This window comes from Rhineura floridana, chromosome 18 (assembly GCF_030035675.1).
Source record: "Rhineura floridana isolate rRhiFlo1 chromosome 18, rRhiFlo1.hap2, whole genome shotgun sequence".
Lineage (NCBI taxonomy): Eukaryota > Metazoa > Chordata > Lepidosauria > Squamata > Rhineuridae > Rhineura > Rhineura floridana.
The window spans coordinates 14,183,374-14,200,239 of record NC_084497.1 but is presented as its reverse complement, the minus strand read 5'-3'; the positions used below and the strand labels follow the sequence as shown (position 1 = coordinate 14,200,239).

Here is a 16,866-nt window from a genome sequence, read left to right as displayed (position 1 = left end):
GTGACCTTCCCAGAGGTTTCTGGCTGTACACTGCTGGAGACTGAACACTAGGCTGGGTGGATCCTTCTTATCCAACAAGTTGCAGGGAGAGAAGGGATTTTGGTCCCCTCAACAATACCTCAGGCCAGATCCAACCATTCTTTTCTTTATCTTTGGATATAGCTCTTTTATTTATGGGAGAAGAGTGGAGAATGTGCATGAAGGAGCATTTGGAGAAGAGAAGACTGAGGGGAGATATGATAGCACTCTTCAAGTTCTTAAAAGGTTGCCACACAGAGGAGGGCCAGGATCTCTTCTCGATCGTCCCAGAGTGCAGGACACGGAATAATGGGCTCAAGTGCCAGGAAGCCAGATTTCGACTGGACATCAGGAAAAATGTCCTAACTGTAGAGCGGTAGGACAATGGAACCAATTACTTAAGGGAGATGGTGGGCTCTCCGACACTGGAGGCATTCAAGAGGCAGCTGGACAGCCATCTGTCAGGAATGCTTTGATTTGGATTCCTGCATTGAGCAGGGGGTTGGACTGGATGGCCTTGTAGGCCCCTTCCAACTCTACTATTCTATGATTCTAAGTATGCTACCCAATGCCTCACCCAGAAATAAACCCATTCCAGCCTTCTGGCCAATAAATGCAAAGTCAATGAGGTGAGCAGCAAGCATTTGCATTTCAAATTAATATTATCAGAATTCTGCATTAACATTTTTTTACTTTTAAAACATAAATATACAAACATAATATAAACAGCTTAGATGTTTTGTTACCATCAAGTGGTATATAAATTTTGTTAAATAAATAAAATAATGTTTCATGCTGTGTGATTACACATCCCCCAGTATACATTGACCCTCCCACCACAAAAATAAAAATAAAGAGTTTTGTGGCACTTTAAAAACTAACAACATTATTATCACATAAGCTTTCACAGACCTCACTCTGCTTCATCAGGTAAATGAAGGTACAGGCATTTATTACAGATGGTTTGAGGTGGGTGGGGATTGTAAACAGTGAGATCAAAGACAAATGCAATGCAGAAGAGTACAGACAATGATAATTTCAGAATTAACAGCAGTAATCCACAAAACAGTTGTTGACAACATGGGCTTCCTGGCATTGGTAAGCCAATTAACCCACATAATGTGCTAAAAAACCTTTATGTCAGGTCAGTCCTCAAATGATGGCATTGCACTTCTGGAAGTATTGCAATTTAGCGCTTTCCTGCATTCCACTTACGGCAGGGGTCCTGAAAGGCTGGGAAGTTTCTCCACTTTCAAATATTGCCATTTCAAACTTGTGTCCACTTATACTTCTGCCCAGAGACTGACCCGTTTGTTTTTGCTTCTCCTTTGAGGTTTTCACTGCAAGAGACTAACATGGCTACCCCTTTGAAAATTACCACAAAATAAGTTTGAGGGCAGGCCAGAGATCCAACAGTCTTTTCTGGCCCAAGGGCCCTGTTCACCCTCAGCCAATCCTCTGGGCAGGGTCACATGCCAGTGGCAAGCATGGCCAAGACCACTCATCAACTGATCCAATCTGATGACCAGGGAAGGAGCCATTTGTGTCCACAACAGGGTGCTGGACTCTGCCCTACCCTAGAGCTGTGTCTACTTCTCTCTCTTTCCCCCCCCCCAAATCAATGGGCTCTTGAGGAGGCAGAAAAAATAGGCTTGTGGATAGCCACCCCTGCCCTCAGACCCTCCAGACGTTTTGGACTACAAGTCAGTGCCAACCAGCACGGCTACTGGTCAGGGACAACAGGTGTTCTAGTCCAGCAACTTCTGGATCCCACCTCCATAGGCTCAGAGCTGCTACTGAGAATCAGTAGCAGTAAAGATTGCTGTGTGACCCCCCCATACACACACACACACACACACACACTAACTGCCCGGAGAATGGCTCCTTGAGACACTACCAGGGATGCAGCCACCGTTCCCACATTCATCTCTTTTTTAATAGGTGGGTGAGTCGCCCACACTTAAGGATGCAACATCACTGCTGGCAACCGTGAGGATGCCAATTGGGAGGCAGTCAGGTGCAGAAGCAAACATGTTTGTTAATCAGATAAACACCACACAGACACTCTTCCGCCCAAACAGAGGAGGTGGCACCCACACACCCAAGCAGCTTCAAAGCACTCCAAAATCATGCGTCAGGCACCAAAGGAAAATCTATTTATTCATATATGGGGGTTTCCTCTTAATTTGCTCCAGGTGTCTTACCCAGGTTAAACCTCCCAGGGTTAAAGGGACCCCCATTTCTATATACATAAGGAACACAGACGTCTGTCCTTGCTCAGTAAATGCCCCCACACACCTTGCCCTTTTATAAAATGTCATTCTACAGCCAGAACTGGGCACAGTCTGTATATTTTGAATTCATCATTGCACAAATCCAAGCACAATTCTGTGGCCTTGATGCAAATTAAGGAAATTTGAATAACAGTGTCCTTCTTATTTTCTTTTGCCAGTATTAAGAGGAGGGGCCCCTGACTCCTGAGAGTCTTATTCCACCATCCCTCTGGCTTCCAACATTTCACTAGGCCTTTGTCCACATGCTTGCAAGCATTTCTTCACAGCCATAAGGGCTAGAAGCTTGCTTTCTTGAGAAATGACAGTGGAACCGAGGAAGCTGCCTTATGGCAAGTCAGACCCTCGGTCCATCTAGTTCAGTACTGCCTACACTGACCGGCATCAGCTCTCCAAGTTTTCAGGCAGCCTTACCTGGCCATGCCAGGGACTGAATCTTGGACCTTCTACATTCAAAGTAGATGCTCTACCACTGAAGAAGGGCCCCTCCCGCAGATTCTCAGGAAGCTGAATTCTGCACATGGAATTGCAAGGCATGTAGCACTCCCTGGGCCATGAGCCCACTCTCTCCAAAGAACCCAAGGTCCTTTCCCTCCCTCTGATGCACCATCCACAGATGGCTGGTACATAACGAGCTGCCACAATTTACTGCCAGTCACCAGGGACAAACAGTAAATGAGGGGCTGCATTGCAGCTGGAGCATCACAGGATGGAGAGGGCCAGATGCACCAAAGAAAAAGCTTCCAGCGCTCGTGGAAAGGATGGGACGGGAACAGGCAGAGCTTGGGAAAGTTACTTTTTTGAACTACAACTCCCATCAGCTGCAGCCAGCAAGGGCTGGCTGAGGCTGATGGGAGTTGTAGTTCAAAAAAAGTAACTTTTCCAAGCTCTGGACAGGTGCATGGAACCCACCTTCAGAGAGCTCTGAGCGCATTATTTATTTATTTATTACATTTATATCCCACCCTCCCTCACAGAAGGAGCCCAGGGAAGCAAACAAAAACATTAAAAGTACTTTAAAATATCTTCAAGAGAAAAGTCTTTAGAACTCATTAAAACAAAACATCTTAAAAACATATTAAAACAAAACACCCTTTAAAAAAAAACTTTCAAAACATCTAAAAAGGCAATTCCGGCACAGAAGCATACTGGAATAAAGGCTCTACTTAAAAGGGTTGTTGAAAGAGGAAGGTCTTTCAAAAGATAACAGAGATTGTGCCTGTCTAATATTTAAGGGGAGGGAATTCCAAAGTGTTGGTGTCACTTCACTAAAGGCCTGCTTCCTATGTTGTGCGGAATGGACCTCCTGATAAGACAGTATCTGCAGGAGGCCCTCACCTGCAGAGCACAGTGATCGACTGGGTATATAAGGGGTGAGACGGTCTTTCAGGTATCCTGGTCCCAAGCTTGTACACCAAAACTAGAACCTTGAACTTGGTCCGGTAGCAAATGGGCAGCCAGTGCAATTATTTCAGCAGCAGGGTGACATGTTGGCGATATGGGGCTGCAGCTTCCGGACCAACCTTAAGGGCAGCCCCACATGGAGCACATTACAGTAAACCAGTCTGGAGGTTACCAATGCATGCACAACAGTGGTCAGGCTCTCCCGGTCCAGAAACGGTTGCAGCTGTCTTACCATCCGAAGCTGGTAAAAGGCACTCCTAGCCGCGGAGGTCACCTGGGCCTCTAACGACAAAGACGTAAGATGAACACCTTAACCCTTCCCCACAATTGGAGGAAATATGCTTCTGAATATCGCTAGCTAGAAACCCCAGGAGAGAGTGTTCCTGTGTTCAGGTTTTGCTTGCAGGCTTCTCAGAAGAGGCATCTGGTTGGCCACTGTGAGGACAGGACATTGGACTACATGGGTCACTGGCCTGATCCAGCAGGCTCTTCTTATGTTCTTATGTTATGTTCTTTTGCAAGTTAATTCTTGTGCCAACGGCTCTAAGACATCAGCAACAACTGTTAGCTGTTCGCAAATCCAAACTCCTGCCAGCATGTGGACATTCTGTCCAGAGGGGTCAGATGTAAGAGGAGGGCAAAGCATAGTAACCTCTGGATTGTACAGTGACTCCAATGTGGCCACCACCTAGAGGGCCCCTGAAGAGCATCTGGAAACATCAACTGGTTCAGAATGTGAGGCGATGTTACTGAGACTGGCTGTTGTGAGCATATACTCTATGAGTCAGAAGTTACACTGAGGAGTCTTGTAGCACCTGAAAGACTAACAGATTTGTTGTGGCATATGTTTCCATGGACAAGAGTCCACTTCATCAAATACATGTAGTTGGCATGTATACATGCATCTGAGCATAGAGGAAAAAACTGGTAAAAGGGGGGAATGTTAAATGGCAATGAAATGCAAAAGTATAGACTGTGCCCATTCAATTGGAACTCAAATGCATGTGTGGTTATGTTGCAAAGTGGTAATTCATAACAGCAGTGATTGGTGACAACACAATCACCTGAGCACTGCTAAGTAAATGAACCCCTGTAGTGGGACAGGAAACCATTGTCTCTATTCAGACCCAAACAAATACTTCATTATTAGCTCCAATTCAGCTATTATTATTGTTGTTGTTGTTGTTGTTATTTATACCCCGCCCTTTTTCCAAACTGGAACTCAAGGCGGCTTCCAGATTAAAAGTACACATAATTAAGAACATACAAAAATCTACATTAAAATATAATTAAACTATTGAAATATTAAAACCATTTAACAACATTTAAAATACTGCAAACTCAGTTTAAATAGCCATGCAGATAAAACAATGACAGTACAGCATCCACTTCAAGCCCTGTCCTTAAGACCTTCAGGTCCCAAAGCCTGTAGGAAGAGAAAAGTCTTTACCTGCCGACGGAGGCCATTCTTACTTCCCTAGGAAGGGAGTTCCACAACCTAGGGGCCGCCACCGAAAATGCCCTATGCTAGGGCCTTTCTCCGAAATTTCTCATTTGGAGGATGCAAACTTTGATTAGGAGTTTGGGGGTGAGGTGCTGTAGGTATGCTGATGACACTGAGCTATACTGCTCCATAACATCTGGATCAAGAGAGGCAGTGCGGACACTGAACCAGTGCCTGGATGCCATCATTGGTTTGATGAGGACAAATAAACTTTCCTCTTTCAACAAACCTTTTAAGTTGAGACCTATCCCAGTCTGCATGTGTGTTAGAATTGTTTAATATGTTTTTTAATAATGTTTTTAACCATTTTTAAGGTTGATTTTTAAAATGTTTTTAATGCTGTTTTGTTTTAATGTATTTTAAGATCTGTTTTTATGATGTTTTAAAGTGTTTTAGTGCTTTGTTTGACACCCTGGGCTTCTGCTGGGAGGAAGGGCGGGATACAAATTAAATAAATAATAAACTGAAGCTGAATCCTGATAAGACATTGAGACCCTGCAGGTGTCATAGAACCATAGAGTTGGAAGGGGCTTATAAAGCTATGGAGTAGGTGGTTTCTGAGTCCCTGAATTGGGCTGTTGACCAATTCTGGACTGGGTTGCACTCCATCCGAAAGAGCAGGTACATCCATTCCTAGAGTCATTTTTGACAGTGGAGGCCCGAGTGGCACAGAGTGCCCATCACCAGCTTCATTTTTTGCAGCAACTATGCTCATTCCTGGAAAGGGCAAACGAGGCTGCTGCGTTCATGCAATGGTAGACCACTGTAGTGTGCAGTATGTAATTGTAATTTGTTTTAAACTATTTTTAATATTGCATTTTTATTGTTGTCACTCACCCTAGGACCTTCTAGTGAAGGGCAGGTAATAAATCTCATCATCAAAATAAAAAATAATATGTAGCGCTTCCCTTGCACTTCATTTGGAAGCTGCAGATGGCGCAGATTACAGCACCTAGGGTGCTTAGTTGAGTCCCTAGCTAGACACGTAGCACACCTGTGTGGAAACAACTGAACCGACTGCTTATTACCTACTGAGCCATATTCAAAGTCTTCCTGTTGGCACACAATGCCCGAAACAAAGTAAGGCTGGGAGATCTAGCAGACAACCTCCCCTTTTACATCCTCAGCCAATCGCTAAGATCTTCAGCGGAAGCCTTTCTGGCTATACACACCGTCAATAGAAGGTCACCTAATGACATCTGAGAAGAGGGTCTTCACAATGGTGGTGCCCACCCTCTGGAACACCCTCCCATGTGCAATTTGGCAGGCAAAAGCAGCAGTTACTTTTAAATGCACCTTGAAAATGCACCTTTTTATGCAGGCTTTCCCTGTATTATAATGTTAAGAACATAGGAAGGTGCCTTATACAGCATCAGACCAATGGTCCATGGAGTTCAGCACTGAATACACTGATGGGCAGCCGCTCTCCAGGGTTCAGGCAGGGGACATTTTCAGCCCTACCTGGCGATGTTGGGGATTTAACCTGGAACCTTCTGCATGCAAAGCTGGTGCTCTGCCACTGAGCCACGGCCCTTCTGGAACTGAATCACTTAGCTCACAAACAGTTGCACACATGCACCAACATCTTTTTCAGTGTTGCAAGAGATTCTGGAGGTGCATCTGTTGGACTGCAGTGCAGCCCCTTGGGAGCTAGCCCCGACCTTATCTGCCAAACAGATTCAGCTGGATGGTACCTTTCCTCATGGTGACGCAAAGCTCTGACCTCTGCATATTTATACAAAATTAAATCTAACTCTGTTCAGCGTGCAAAGGGTTAGCACAATTTTATACCTGTCTTTTCAGAAGACTGAACTCAATGAGCTCAATAGGCCTTACTCCCAGGTAAGCGAATATAAGATTTCATCCCTAATGATGCAATTTAAAATTGGAAGTCGTGGGAAATATGTTGCAAAGTCTGCTGCACTGTTCATGTTTTTCACTATGAGTATCAACTGTTTTATTTTGTGATTATTTGGTGGTAACATCTTAGGTAAACTGCTTAGGCAACATGTACATTAAGCAGGATAAAAACATTTATTTTATTTATTTATTTAGTATATTTGTGTGCCGCTTTTCATCGCCAGGTGACCTCTAAGCAGCTTCCATAGCAAGAACAAAACAATATAATAAAAACAATTCAAAACATAATAATAAGAATTATATTATTATTATTATTATTATTATAAGAAACTACAACAGCATCAATAAATAACACCACAAAATATCACAAAACAGGCTGAAATCTCAAATAAATAATAATAATATTGACATCAGACAGATGCCTTCACTGTATCCCTTTTGGCACCTTCTTGAAATTTTGTTTAGGCAAGCCTATCCAGACACATAGATGTTGATCTGTTTTAATCTTTTAAATCAGTAGCTCTTTAATTGTTTTAAATATGTTTTTACTTACTTTCTTTTTACTGATAATGTCAATGTTTTTTGTAAACTGCTTAGAAGTCTTTACATTCAAGTGGTTTTGGAATTGCTTTTTAAGTCATTTTTTAAAAAATTAAGATGTTTTATTTTTATGATGCGCAGAGTGATAAGCGGCGGTAACGCAGCCGAAGCTCTGCTCACGGCCGGAGTTCGATTCCAACGGAAGGAGGAAGTCGAATCTCCGGTAAAAGGGGTCGAGGTCCGCTCAGCCTTCCATCCATCCGTGGTTGGTAAAATGAGTACCCGGCATACGCTGGGGGGTAAAGAAAGGCCGGGGACGGAACTGGCAATCCCACCCCATATATACGGTCTGCCTAGTAAATGTCGCAAGACGTCACCCTAAGAGTCAAAAACGACTCGCACTACAAGTGCGGGGACACCTTTACCTTTTCTTAAAGGTATTTTCTTTTTAAGATGTTTTCAGATGTTTTAGTGTTTTGTCCCTTATTTGGCACCCTTGGATGAAGGGCAGGAAAGACATTTTAAAAATAATAAATATAAATTTTGTTCAATAAATAAATAAATAACGAATGAATGAATGACATCTCCTAATGCTATTTAGGACCCTGGAAGATGAGGGCTACAAATTGTGTAGGGAACCTAGATGAGCAGAGAAGGCAGAAAGAAGGTCAGCTCCCTCAACCCATGGAGGGTGACAAAGTCAGCAACCTGCTGCCTAGGGCTGATGGGAGAGGCAGTCCAAAACATCTGGAGGGCACCGGGTTGGGGAAGGCTGCTATAAATAATGTTAGTAAAAATAACACAGATGAGATAAAACGGATGAATAAATAAACTAGATTAGATTGATAAATAAATAGATTGGATTAGATAGCTCAAGCATCTAGCAGCCCCAGTTCAGCCATCACTGCACGCCTTGACCAGTTAGCCTTGACCAGCAGCCTATTTCCATCCCATGCCAGTGTTGCCTGCACTCAGTCATAAGTGCCTTCTGTTCTGGTGCCTGGGGATTTTTTTTAAAAAAATGCACCCCAAAAAAGTTCATCTGAATGCATTTTCCTGTAAAATAAGCATTTTTGTATGCATTCCCTCCTGTAAAATATGCATTTTTGTACATAATTTCCCATAAAATATGCATTTTGCAGGCATTCCCCACCCCCAAAAAAACATGCATTTTTGTAGACGTGTTTTTAAACTGAAACGGCAATACAGAATTCGGAGAACTCTACCATCTGGTTGTTAAGTGCATTCCAATCCACGTGGAAGTTCAGGAACAGCGAATTACATCGGTTTGCTTTTAAATGTGAACTGAACAAAATTTTGTTCCATCCTAATGACCAGGCCATTCCCACCCGTCTCCAGCATTCTTTTCCCCCATCTTGCTACCACATGCCAGCTTCCGTCTCTGGGACACCAGCTCTTGCACAGCCAAGCCCACGTTCATTCCCTGGGCAACCACAAGCTACCACAAGCCAACCCCACCCCGCCGCTGCTAATTGGAATTGATCTGTGTGCAAGAGGCACTTACTTTGGTTGCTTCCAGACTTAATTTGCAGCACCTTTTTACCTTTGCTGCTGTTAGATTTTTAATTTCTTTTGCTTTGTTTTCAAGTGTTGGTTGTAATTATATTCCTTGTTGCTTTTAGGATCTAGCTACTCCATTTTGTACAACACGGGGTTGATACAAATCAATGATTTTTTAGGGACAAAATTAAAATCAGATTTAAAAAAAAATTAAATTGGATTTCAACATTTTCTTAAAACAATTAGTAAAAAAAGAGCCTAGGTCAAAGGTATCATCATGAATACTAACTATACAACCTAATTATAGCCTATGAATATGTTAACAGCCCTTTATGGAGATGAGAGATAAGCTGATCAGTCCTATCCTGCAGATAGTGTTCATGAAGTGCACCCTTGCTCTCGCTCTCTTTCAAGGCCTTGCCTGTCTCTGAGGGCAAAGACAGAGAAGGTCAATTAATAGAGAATTTGGGGAGATGGAATAGATCTGAACAAGGAGACCAGTCACATGGCAATCCAGCTCTTAACAGCAGTAGCCTCTTCTGCAGGTGTAGAGAGGATTTTTTTCTTCCTTTGAACTCATTCATTCCAAACTGAGAAATAAGTTTGGAACTGAAAAAGCAGGAAAGCTTGTGTTTCTTTTCCAGACAATGAACCAGGAAGACAAAAGTGACGAAGAAGACTGAGTTAACTGCACCACACAATATTTTAAGTTTCTCATGTTGATTTGGTCCAAACTGCCTAAATTTTATTTATTCAAGAACTTTACATTTATCTGAAAACTACATCTCTGAATACGTATTAAAGTTATATTAAACAGTAATGTACTTTTACTAAAAATGATGATTAAATAGAATCTTCCTCATTAGTGATTTAAAGAATTAAAATTGAGTCCTTCAGAGAAGCAATTTAAATCACGATTTAAATCCATTTGTTTTTCAGCAAAATACTTGCTTGTACGGTTCCCATCATGGCCATCAGGTTGCTGGACTGGATGGACCCCCGTGGCCTGAGCCAGCTCCACCTGGGATCTTCTTATGCTTTTAGGCAATTTTTATTTATATTATATGGCTTTATGATTCATGCCGCATGCTGTGCTGGGTATTTTTTGTAGAAAAGTGGGATATACATATTTTTTTTCTGACGACAACGACGACTAAGCACTTGCCACCTGATCCTGAGATTGACAGTGCCAGGATTTTTGTGGGGAGGGGCAGGGTGGGAGTTGAAACAGAGCTATTTTTTTGTTGGGTGGCGGATGGAAGGAAGTGACTCCGCTACCTTCCCAGCTTTGGACATTGCCAGAATTGCTACTGCCAAGCATATTTGTGGAGTATACCTGCAATTCAGTAAAACTGCGGAAACTTCAAAGAACGGCAACAGTAACATCTAACGCACAGAAAGCCAACTTGATGGTCTCCAGATCCTGATGGATTCCCAACTCTCATCAGCCGCAGCCACCCCAGGGATGATGGGAGTTGTAGTCCAACAATGTCTGGATGCCACCATCTTGGTTACCGTACTGGAGGCCTATTGCCAAGTAGAAAGCCACAATGTAAATCTTTTTAAATATTTATTTATTTATTGACTTTATTAGTCGCCCATCTGGCTGGTTATCCAGCCACTCTGGGCGACGTACAAAAATGAAACATCCAAATACATTTGAAGATATACAGATGCCCTCCTTTAATCAAGCATAAGTCAATCGGATTGTAATTAACCTATTTTCGTCCCTCCTATTTACCCCTATTTCTATCCTCCTCCTCTGTTGTCTCCTCAAAGTTTATGTCTGAGACTGTAATATCCTCTGGGTAGGAGCCTCTCGTTTTGTAAAGCTTCACCCCTCTGAAATAATTATTCATCAGAACATCATGAATCTTACAATACCCCATCCACTGGCGATACCAACAACCTGACATATCTTGCTGTACTTGAAGGGTTTAGCCCAGGGGTTAGAAATCTTTTTCAGGCCAACTGCCGCATTACCCCAGTGGAAAGCTGTCAGGGGCCACATTCCAGTAGCAGGCAAGTCCAAACCCACCCGCAGTCACATACCCTTAACCCACATGCAGTCATTTTCCCATGGGAAACAAGATACATATTTAATCTTAGTTCTACCATCCAGGAGGCAAATAATGCCATCTGAGCTGCAAGCCCTGCTTTGCAGCTATTCAGAGCCTCAAATCTCAAAAGGCTATTGCATCCCAAATATTGTGTGCATGTGTGCAATTGCAAAACGCATGGATGACTTTTTGTGTATTTGCAAGGAACACAACTCTCTCTCTCTCTACGGAGACATCTCCCCACTGTTTACATTGTCTTGAAAGCAAACCTTCTATGCAGAAAATAGACCCAGAGGGCCAGATTTATGGGCCTTGGGGCCAGGGGTTCCTCATCACTGGCCAATCCAATTCAGCACTTCTGCAGACATGTCCATTGTCTCAAGATAAACCAGGCATTCAGCTGATTCTAAGATCTTCCATCCAACAGTCCCCCCACACACACACCGCCTGCCTCACCATTGGAAGCCCATGTCACCTACCTCCTTCTTCTTCCGCTTGACTTTGGATGCCTTGTTCTCCTTCGGCTTCTTGGTTGCCTTCTTCTTCTTCTTCTGGATGTTCACCGGCTCCTCCGGATAAAACTCCTCCAGGCCTTCCAGGACTCTGTCTTCTTCTAGGCCAGGAAGGAAAGAGACCAGTCAGGAAACTGGGATCCAGGAATCTGCCATTTCAGCCTTACACTCAGTCAGGCCGTTGGTGGGTCATCCAGCACAATGGTTTATTCTGCCTGGCAGCAGCTATCCATGCTCTCAGGAAGAGAGTGGCTTTCCCCATTATCTGCTTCCTGATTCCAGGGAGTGAATTGAAAAGCTTCTGCTGCCGGAAACGCTCAGACTTTGACTGTGAGAACGTGTTTTTGTTTTTTTTAATTCTCTGTTAAGCTCAAAGTGTCCACCCACAGAGGAAGCTGCCTGCCATGTCTCTGCATGATTCATAGCTATGGACTTGTCTTCTTAACATCAGCCTTCAGTGCGAGTGGGCACCCCTGTTGCTTATCTGCATCAGAACCACCTGACTGGACCACTCAATCGCTGCCAGTGCAAATGCAGCAGAAGTACCTGTCCTCAGAGGAGGCCCGGCCAGAACAGTGACTCATCCAGAAGCACAGGAGGGGTGCTCCTCTGTGACTTCATAATTCTGACTCCAAGAAACTCTATTGGAAAATAAACCGTTTCAAATCTTTGAGTGAAGTGTGCCTCCAATGACAATGCAGCTATCAGAAGTGTGGCAAACACGGACAAACTGATGCTGCACCCTGGGAATTCAGCTGTTGTTTAAAAAGAACACGTACGTTTCTAGTCCTTATGGCTAGAAAGATACGTCTGGACATGTATACAGTCTGAAGGGCCTTGACTAGAAGGGTGAAGGCACACAAGGAGGATTTCCCCCTGGGATGAGGGTATGTAGCATCAGTGCTTTGCACTCACCAACCTACAACAAGCACATTGATCGAACCCTGAAAATATATTGCCAACCTCACAGCACTGTTGTAGGAATTGCTAAGCTAATGCCAAGATGTGCCTTCAGCAGGCCATGGTCTGAAAGGCACCTAATGCAGTTGAAGTTAAGGAGTTGTTTTGTCAGTCCCTTCATGGGAGACCACCCCCTCCCATGCTGACTCCCATTGAAGGAAAGCGTATTATAAATAGGGGCAAAATGCTATGACAGATCCGGTGCAGCTCAGCGAGTGGGAGCTACAGAGCCTGCAGTTAAAAGCACACTTCAGCCAGGTGGACATGCGGTCCTGCCTTTCTTCCACTGGGAATCCTAGAGCAGCTTAGCAATTGTAAGACATTTAAAAAGGCAAAATCAGAGAAGCAGCACAACAAGGCATTCAAGACAGCATCCATCTAATGTGACACCGTTTTCAGTAATCGCCTAAAGCCCAGCAGGGAGGGCTTTCCACCACCAAGGCGCCACTACAGAGAAGGCCCTGAGCACAAACATATGTTGCAGCCTTACACCCCCATCCTTCTCTGCTCTGAGATCACAGCAGCTCTCTCAGGTCTCGGGCAGAGAGAGAGAGAAGCCTTTCCCAGGCTGGGTACTCTCGGGGATCCTTTTAACGGGAGGTGCCGAGGACTGGACCTGCAACCTTGTGCGAGTCAAAGGGCACGCTCTGCCCTTGCCTGGCGCAGAGAGCAGAAGAAAAGGAGGGCTGCTGATGCTGACCTAAGTGAGAAGGCAGGTGCAAATGGAAGGCACCAGACCGTTCAGGCCAGGGGTGGGGGAACTTGTGGCCCTCCAGGCATTATTGGACTCTGCCATTACGCTCTCCATATGACGAGCTCCAGCTAAGAGTCTGGCAGTTGCGTATTATTGTCCGCAGTGGCTGGAGGCTGATCTCCAGGATTTCAGGCAGGGGTTTCTCTCAACCCTACCTGGAGAAACCAGGAACTGAACCGGAGATCTCTGGCACACAAAGCATGTCCTCTGCCACAGATCCACGGCCCTTCTCAAAGAGAGACCCTGATATAGGTATGCCTCAAACGGTGGTTAAATGCAGCATTTTGAATTGCCCCCAGAAGATAATTGGAAGCTGAATGCAGTTGCTGCAAGACGGATCAATTATGTCCCCACTTTCCTGTGATCACCAGGAACCGGAGACTTTTTGCATGCAAAGTTTGTGCTCCACCCCTGAGCTATGCTCCTTCCCCGACAGAACGCATGACAGTAGTTTAAGCTGGCTGTTACTAAGATAAGAGCAACAACGGCCACATTCAACTCGTCAGCAGACCACCTAAAGCTATGAAAGTGTTTCCGTTGTTACCTGGATCTCCAGGACCAGCATTTGGATCCAGCAGCTACAACCCAGGTTCTTAAGGAGAAGTGCAGTGCCAACCAAAGCAGGTTGTCTGACCAATCCTGCCTCTACTCTTAGGCTACTGTCTCTCAGCCTCAGTCCCACCATCTGTATTATGGGGACAAGAGTGGCGGCTGGTAGCTCCGGTGTTGGTGAGGCAGTGGAATCTGCTGAGGGTTTAAGTCCAAACTTTCAAGGAGTTGTCCAAGGTGCTTCCTTGAACAGTTCCTTGAAAGCTTGGACTAAAACCTGGAGCGGATTCCTCTACCCCACTGATATGGAGCCACCAGATGATGACACTAATTGGACAATGATACCACCCTACCTTACTGAGTTGTCATCAGGATTACTGACAGGATGTATGTGAACCACTTTGAACCCTCAAAACAGAGAGTCTTGAAAGTGTGTGTACGCCTCCACCATTGCTAGTGATGGGGGTGCAGAAGCCCCTGCAGCTCAGTGCCCCTCCCAGTGAAGCAGAATAATTTATGCCAACTAGTGAAATATTCGTCCATTAAGGAAGTTTCTGTTGATCCAGCTTAACGCAGAAATTACAAGCGGCTGCCTCCTTGTGCGAGTCAAGGATGAAGGCAAAAGGCCAACCCAATGGACAACCCTCCCAATTTCATAACCTTTGGAGACCGAGAGAGCAACATCTGGCAACTAGAATGACAGACCTCGGGGTTACTAAAGCCAGAAGTGAATGCCTGAGAACATAATGGTGGACTTTGCTAATTAACTTTCAGCGTTCACTGCCATCAGATGCGACAGCAGCAAGAATTGTAGGCAGCTTTCAAAAACATCTAAGCAAATTAACAGAGGAAGTGCCTCGCATTGGCCAGGCACCCCTTCTGTGTCCTTCTGGAGAATTCCCAGACGTATCTGGAAACAGAATTCTGGCTCAGGAGGGTGCCCCAGTCCGGCAGGGCAGACCTTCCTATGGCATGAAAGCAGAAAGGTCCCTAGCAGCGCTCACGGGTGGCATGCAGAAGCTCACATGTGCATCCCTTGTCACCTCCAGGCGGGCTTGAACAGGGCACCTGCTACTTGTCAAGAATATTTGCAACCTTGTGCATAAGCCTTGGCAGGAAGCCCTGTTGATTTCAGCGTTCCCCCTTCCTCCCACCCAAAGAGTAGGTTTCTCTGCACCTATTAGCTACACAGGGAGAGTGCAGCAGCAAAACACCTCTGGACATCAGTGACTCAAGAAGGCCAAGAGGTGCTCGCCTGGTTGGCGGCAGCGGTGGCTGGGCACAGAGCCCTGGGCTGGAGAGGGGCCCAACCTGTCTTGACAGCAGCAAAGAGCCTCCATGGGCAAGGGCACTCTACTTCCAGACAGTCCGCGCAGGAGACAATCAAACCAGGAAAGGGGCCGCCACCTTTGGGCCCTGCTTGGGGCCGTCCCCTGTCCCCCCTCCCGGCCTGGCAGCAATCTGGAGGGCCACTGTGGGGAAAGAGACAGCAGACGGACGGCCCTCGGACTTATCCAGCGGGGCTCCTCTCGCTGTCTTGGGGCAGAGCTGGCTTCTTTGGGGAGGAGTGTGCCCTCAATCTGAGCCCTCCATTTTTGCCTTAACTAGGCAGAGGGCAGCCCTCTCCCTCTACTCCCCCCCACGCCTACCTGACATATCCTCCGCGATCTGCGGCTCCTCCGCCCCCCGCATGCTCCGCCCGGAGCGCACGTTGCGCTGCGGAGGGCGAGGCTGCGAAGATGGCCGCTGCGGCGGCTGGGGAGGGAGGGGGCGAACCGGGGGGGCTGTCGGAGTGGTGGGGGGCGAGCTGGGCCCTTCTCCCTCCTTCTCCTCCTGGCGGCCGCCTGCCCCGGCGCGATCAGCAGCCGCACCAGCAGCGGAGCAGGAGCGCACCCAACCCGCCGCGCACCAGCCCCGAGCGGCCGCCGCGCACATGCCCAGGCGCGCGCTGACGTCCAGTCTGGTTGCCTTGGCAACCGCATCCCATCATTTTCGGCACAGCCGCGGCGTCTTTCTCGCTCGGGCAACGCAAACTCGCGCCTCCCTCGCCCACCGCACTCGCCTCCAAGAATGCTCCCCGGTGCGCTTTTTACGCACTCACTGCTTGGCCACAGGTGACAGAGAGATGCGCATGGACGGGGGGGGGGAGGAGGGGTGTCCTGCAGGGGCACTGCAATGCGAGAGAGAAAAAGACTGCGAGGAGAGTTTTGGTTTACTTTGTGTTCAAAAAGTCTCGTTTATATGCCTGGCTTTTCTGCAAAGAAAGAGTCCGATGCGTGGGGTAGTAGTTGTCCCATGTTACCTTCGCAACAACCCTGCAAGGTAGGTTAAGAAGATAAAAGAGCAGCCCTGCTGGATCAGGCCAAAGGGGGCCCCTCGAGTCCAGCTTTCTGCCAGCACAGTGGCCAACCAGATGCCTTTGTGAAGCGCAAACAGGATCTGAGCGCAAGAGAACTCTACCCACTCGTGATTTCTAGTAACTGGTATTCAGAAGCAGACTGTCTCCAGCGCTGGAGGTAGTACATAGCCTGAGTCCCATAGTTTAACTTGTGCTGCACGAGGAAGTACTTCCTTTCGTCTGTCCTGACATTCAGCTTCATTGAAAAAAATGGACTGCCTTCAAGTCGATTCCGACTTATGGCGACCCTATGAACAGGGTCGGGGAAGGAACTGACAATCCCACCCCATATATACGGTCTGCCTAGTAAACGTCGCAAGACGTCACCCTAAGAGTCGGAAACGACTCGCACTATAAGTGCGGGGACACCTTTACCTTTTATGAACAGGGGTTTCATGGCAAGAGGTATTCAGAGGGGGTTTACCATTGCCTTCCTCTTCAGCTTCATTGCATGTCCACAAATCCTTGCATGAGAGGAGTCACTTTTTTCCTAAC

At 46.1% G+C, this 16,866-nt stretch overlaps 1 protein-coding gene across 4 annotated transcripts in view; it reads right to left on the bottom strand.

The window, feature by feature from the left end:
- The window catches only part of CHD5 (chromodomain helicase DNA binding protein 5), a 110,393-nt gene extending 94,558 nt beyond the window's left edge, over positions 1 to 15,835 (bottom strand). For all 4 annotated transcript variants that reach the window (XR_009759493.1, XM_061601106.1, XM_061601107.1 and 1 more), the window contains exons 1-2: positions 15,623 to 15,835; positions 11,678 to 11,811 (exon numbers count right to left, since the gene is read on the bottom strand). Coding sequence is in view for 3 of the 4 variants with exons in the window: in XM_061601106.1 (XP_061457090.1) it covers positions 11,678 to 11,811; positions 15,623 to 15,665 (177 nt within the window). In the remaining variant the exon portion in view is untranslated. The remainder of the gene's footprint in view (positions 1 to 11,677; positions 11,812 to 15,622) is intronic.
- Positions 15,836 to 16,866: the final 1,031 nt, after the last annotated feature.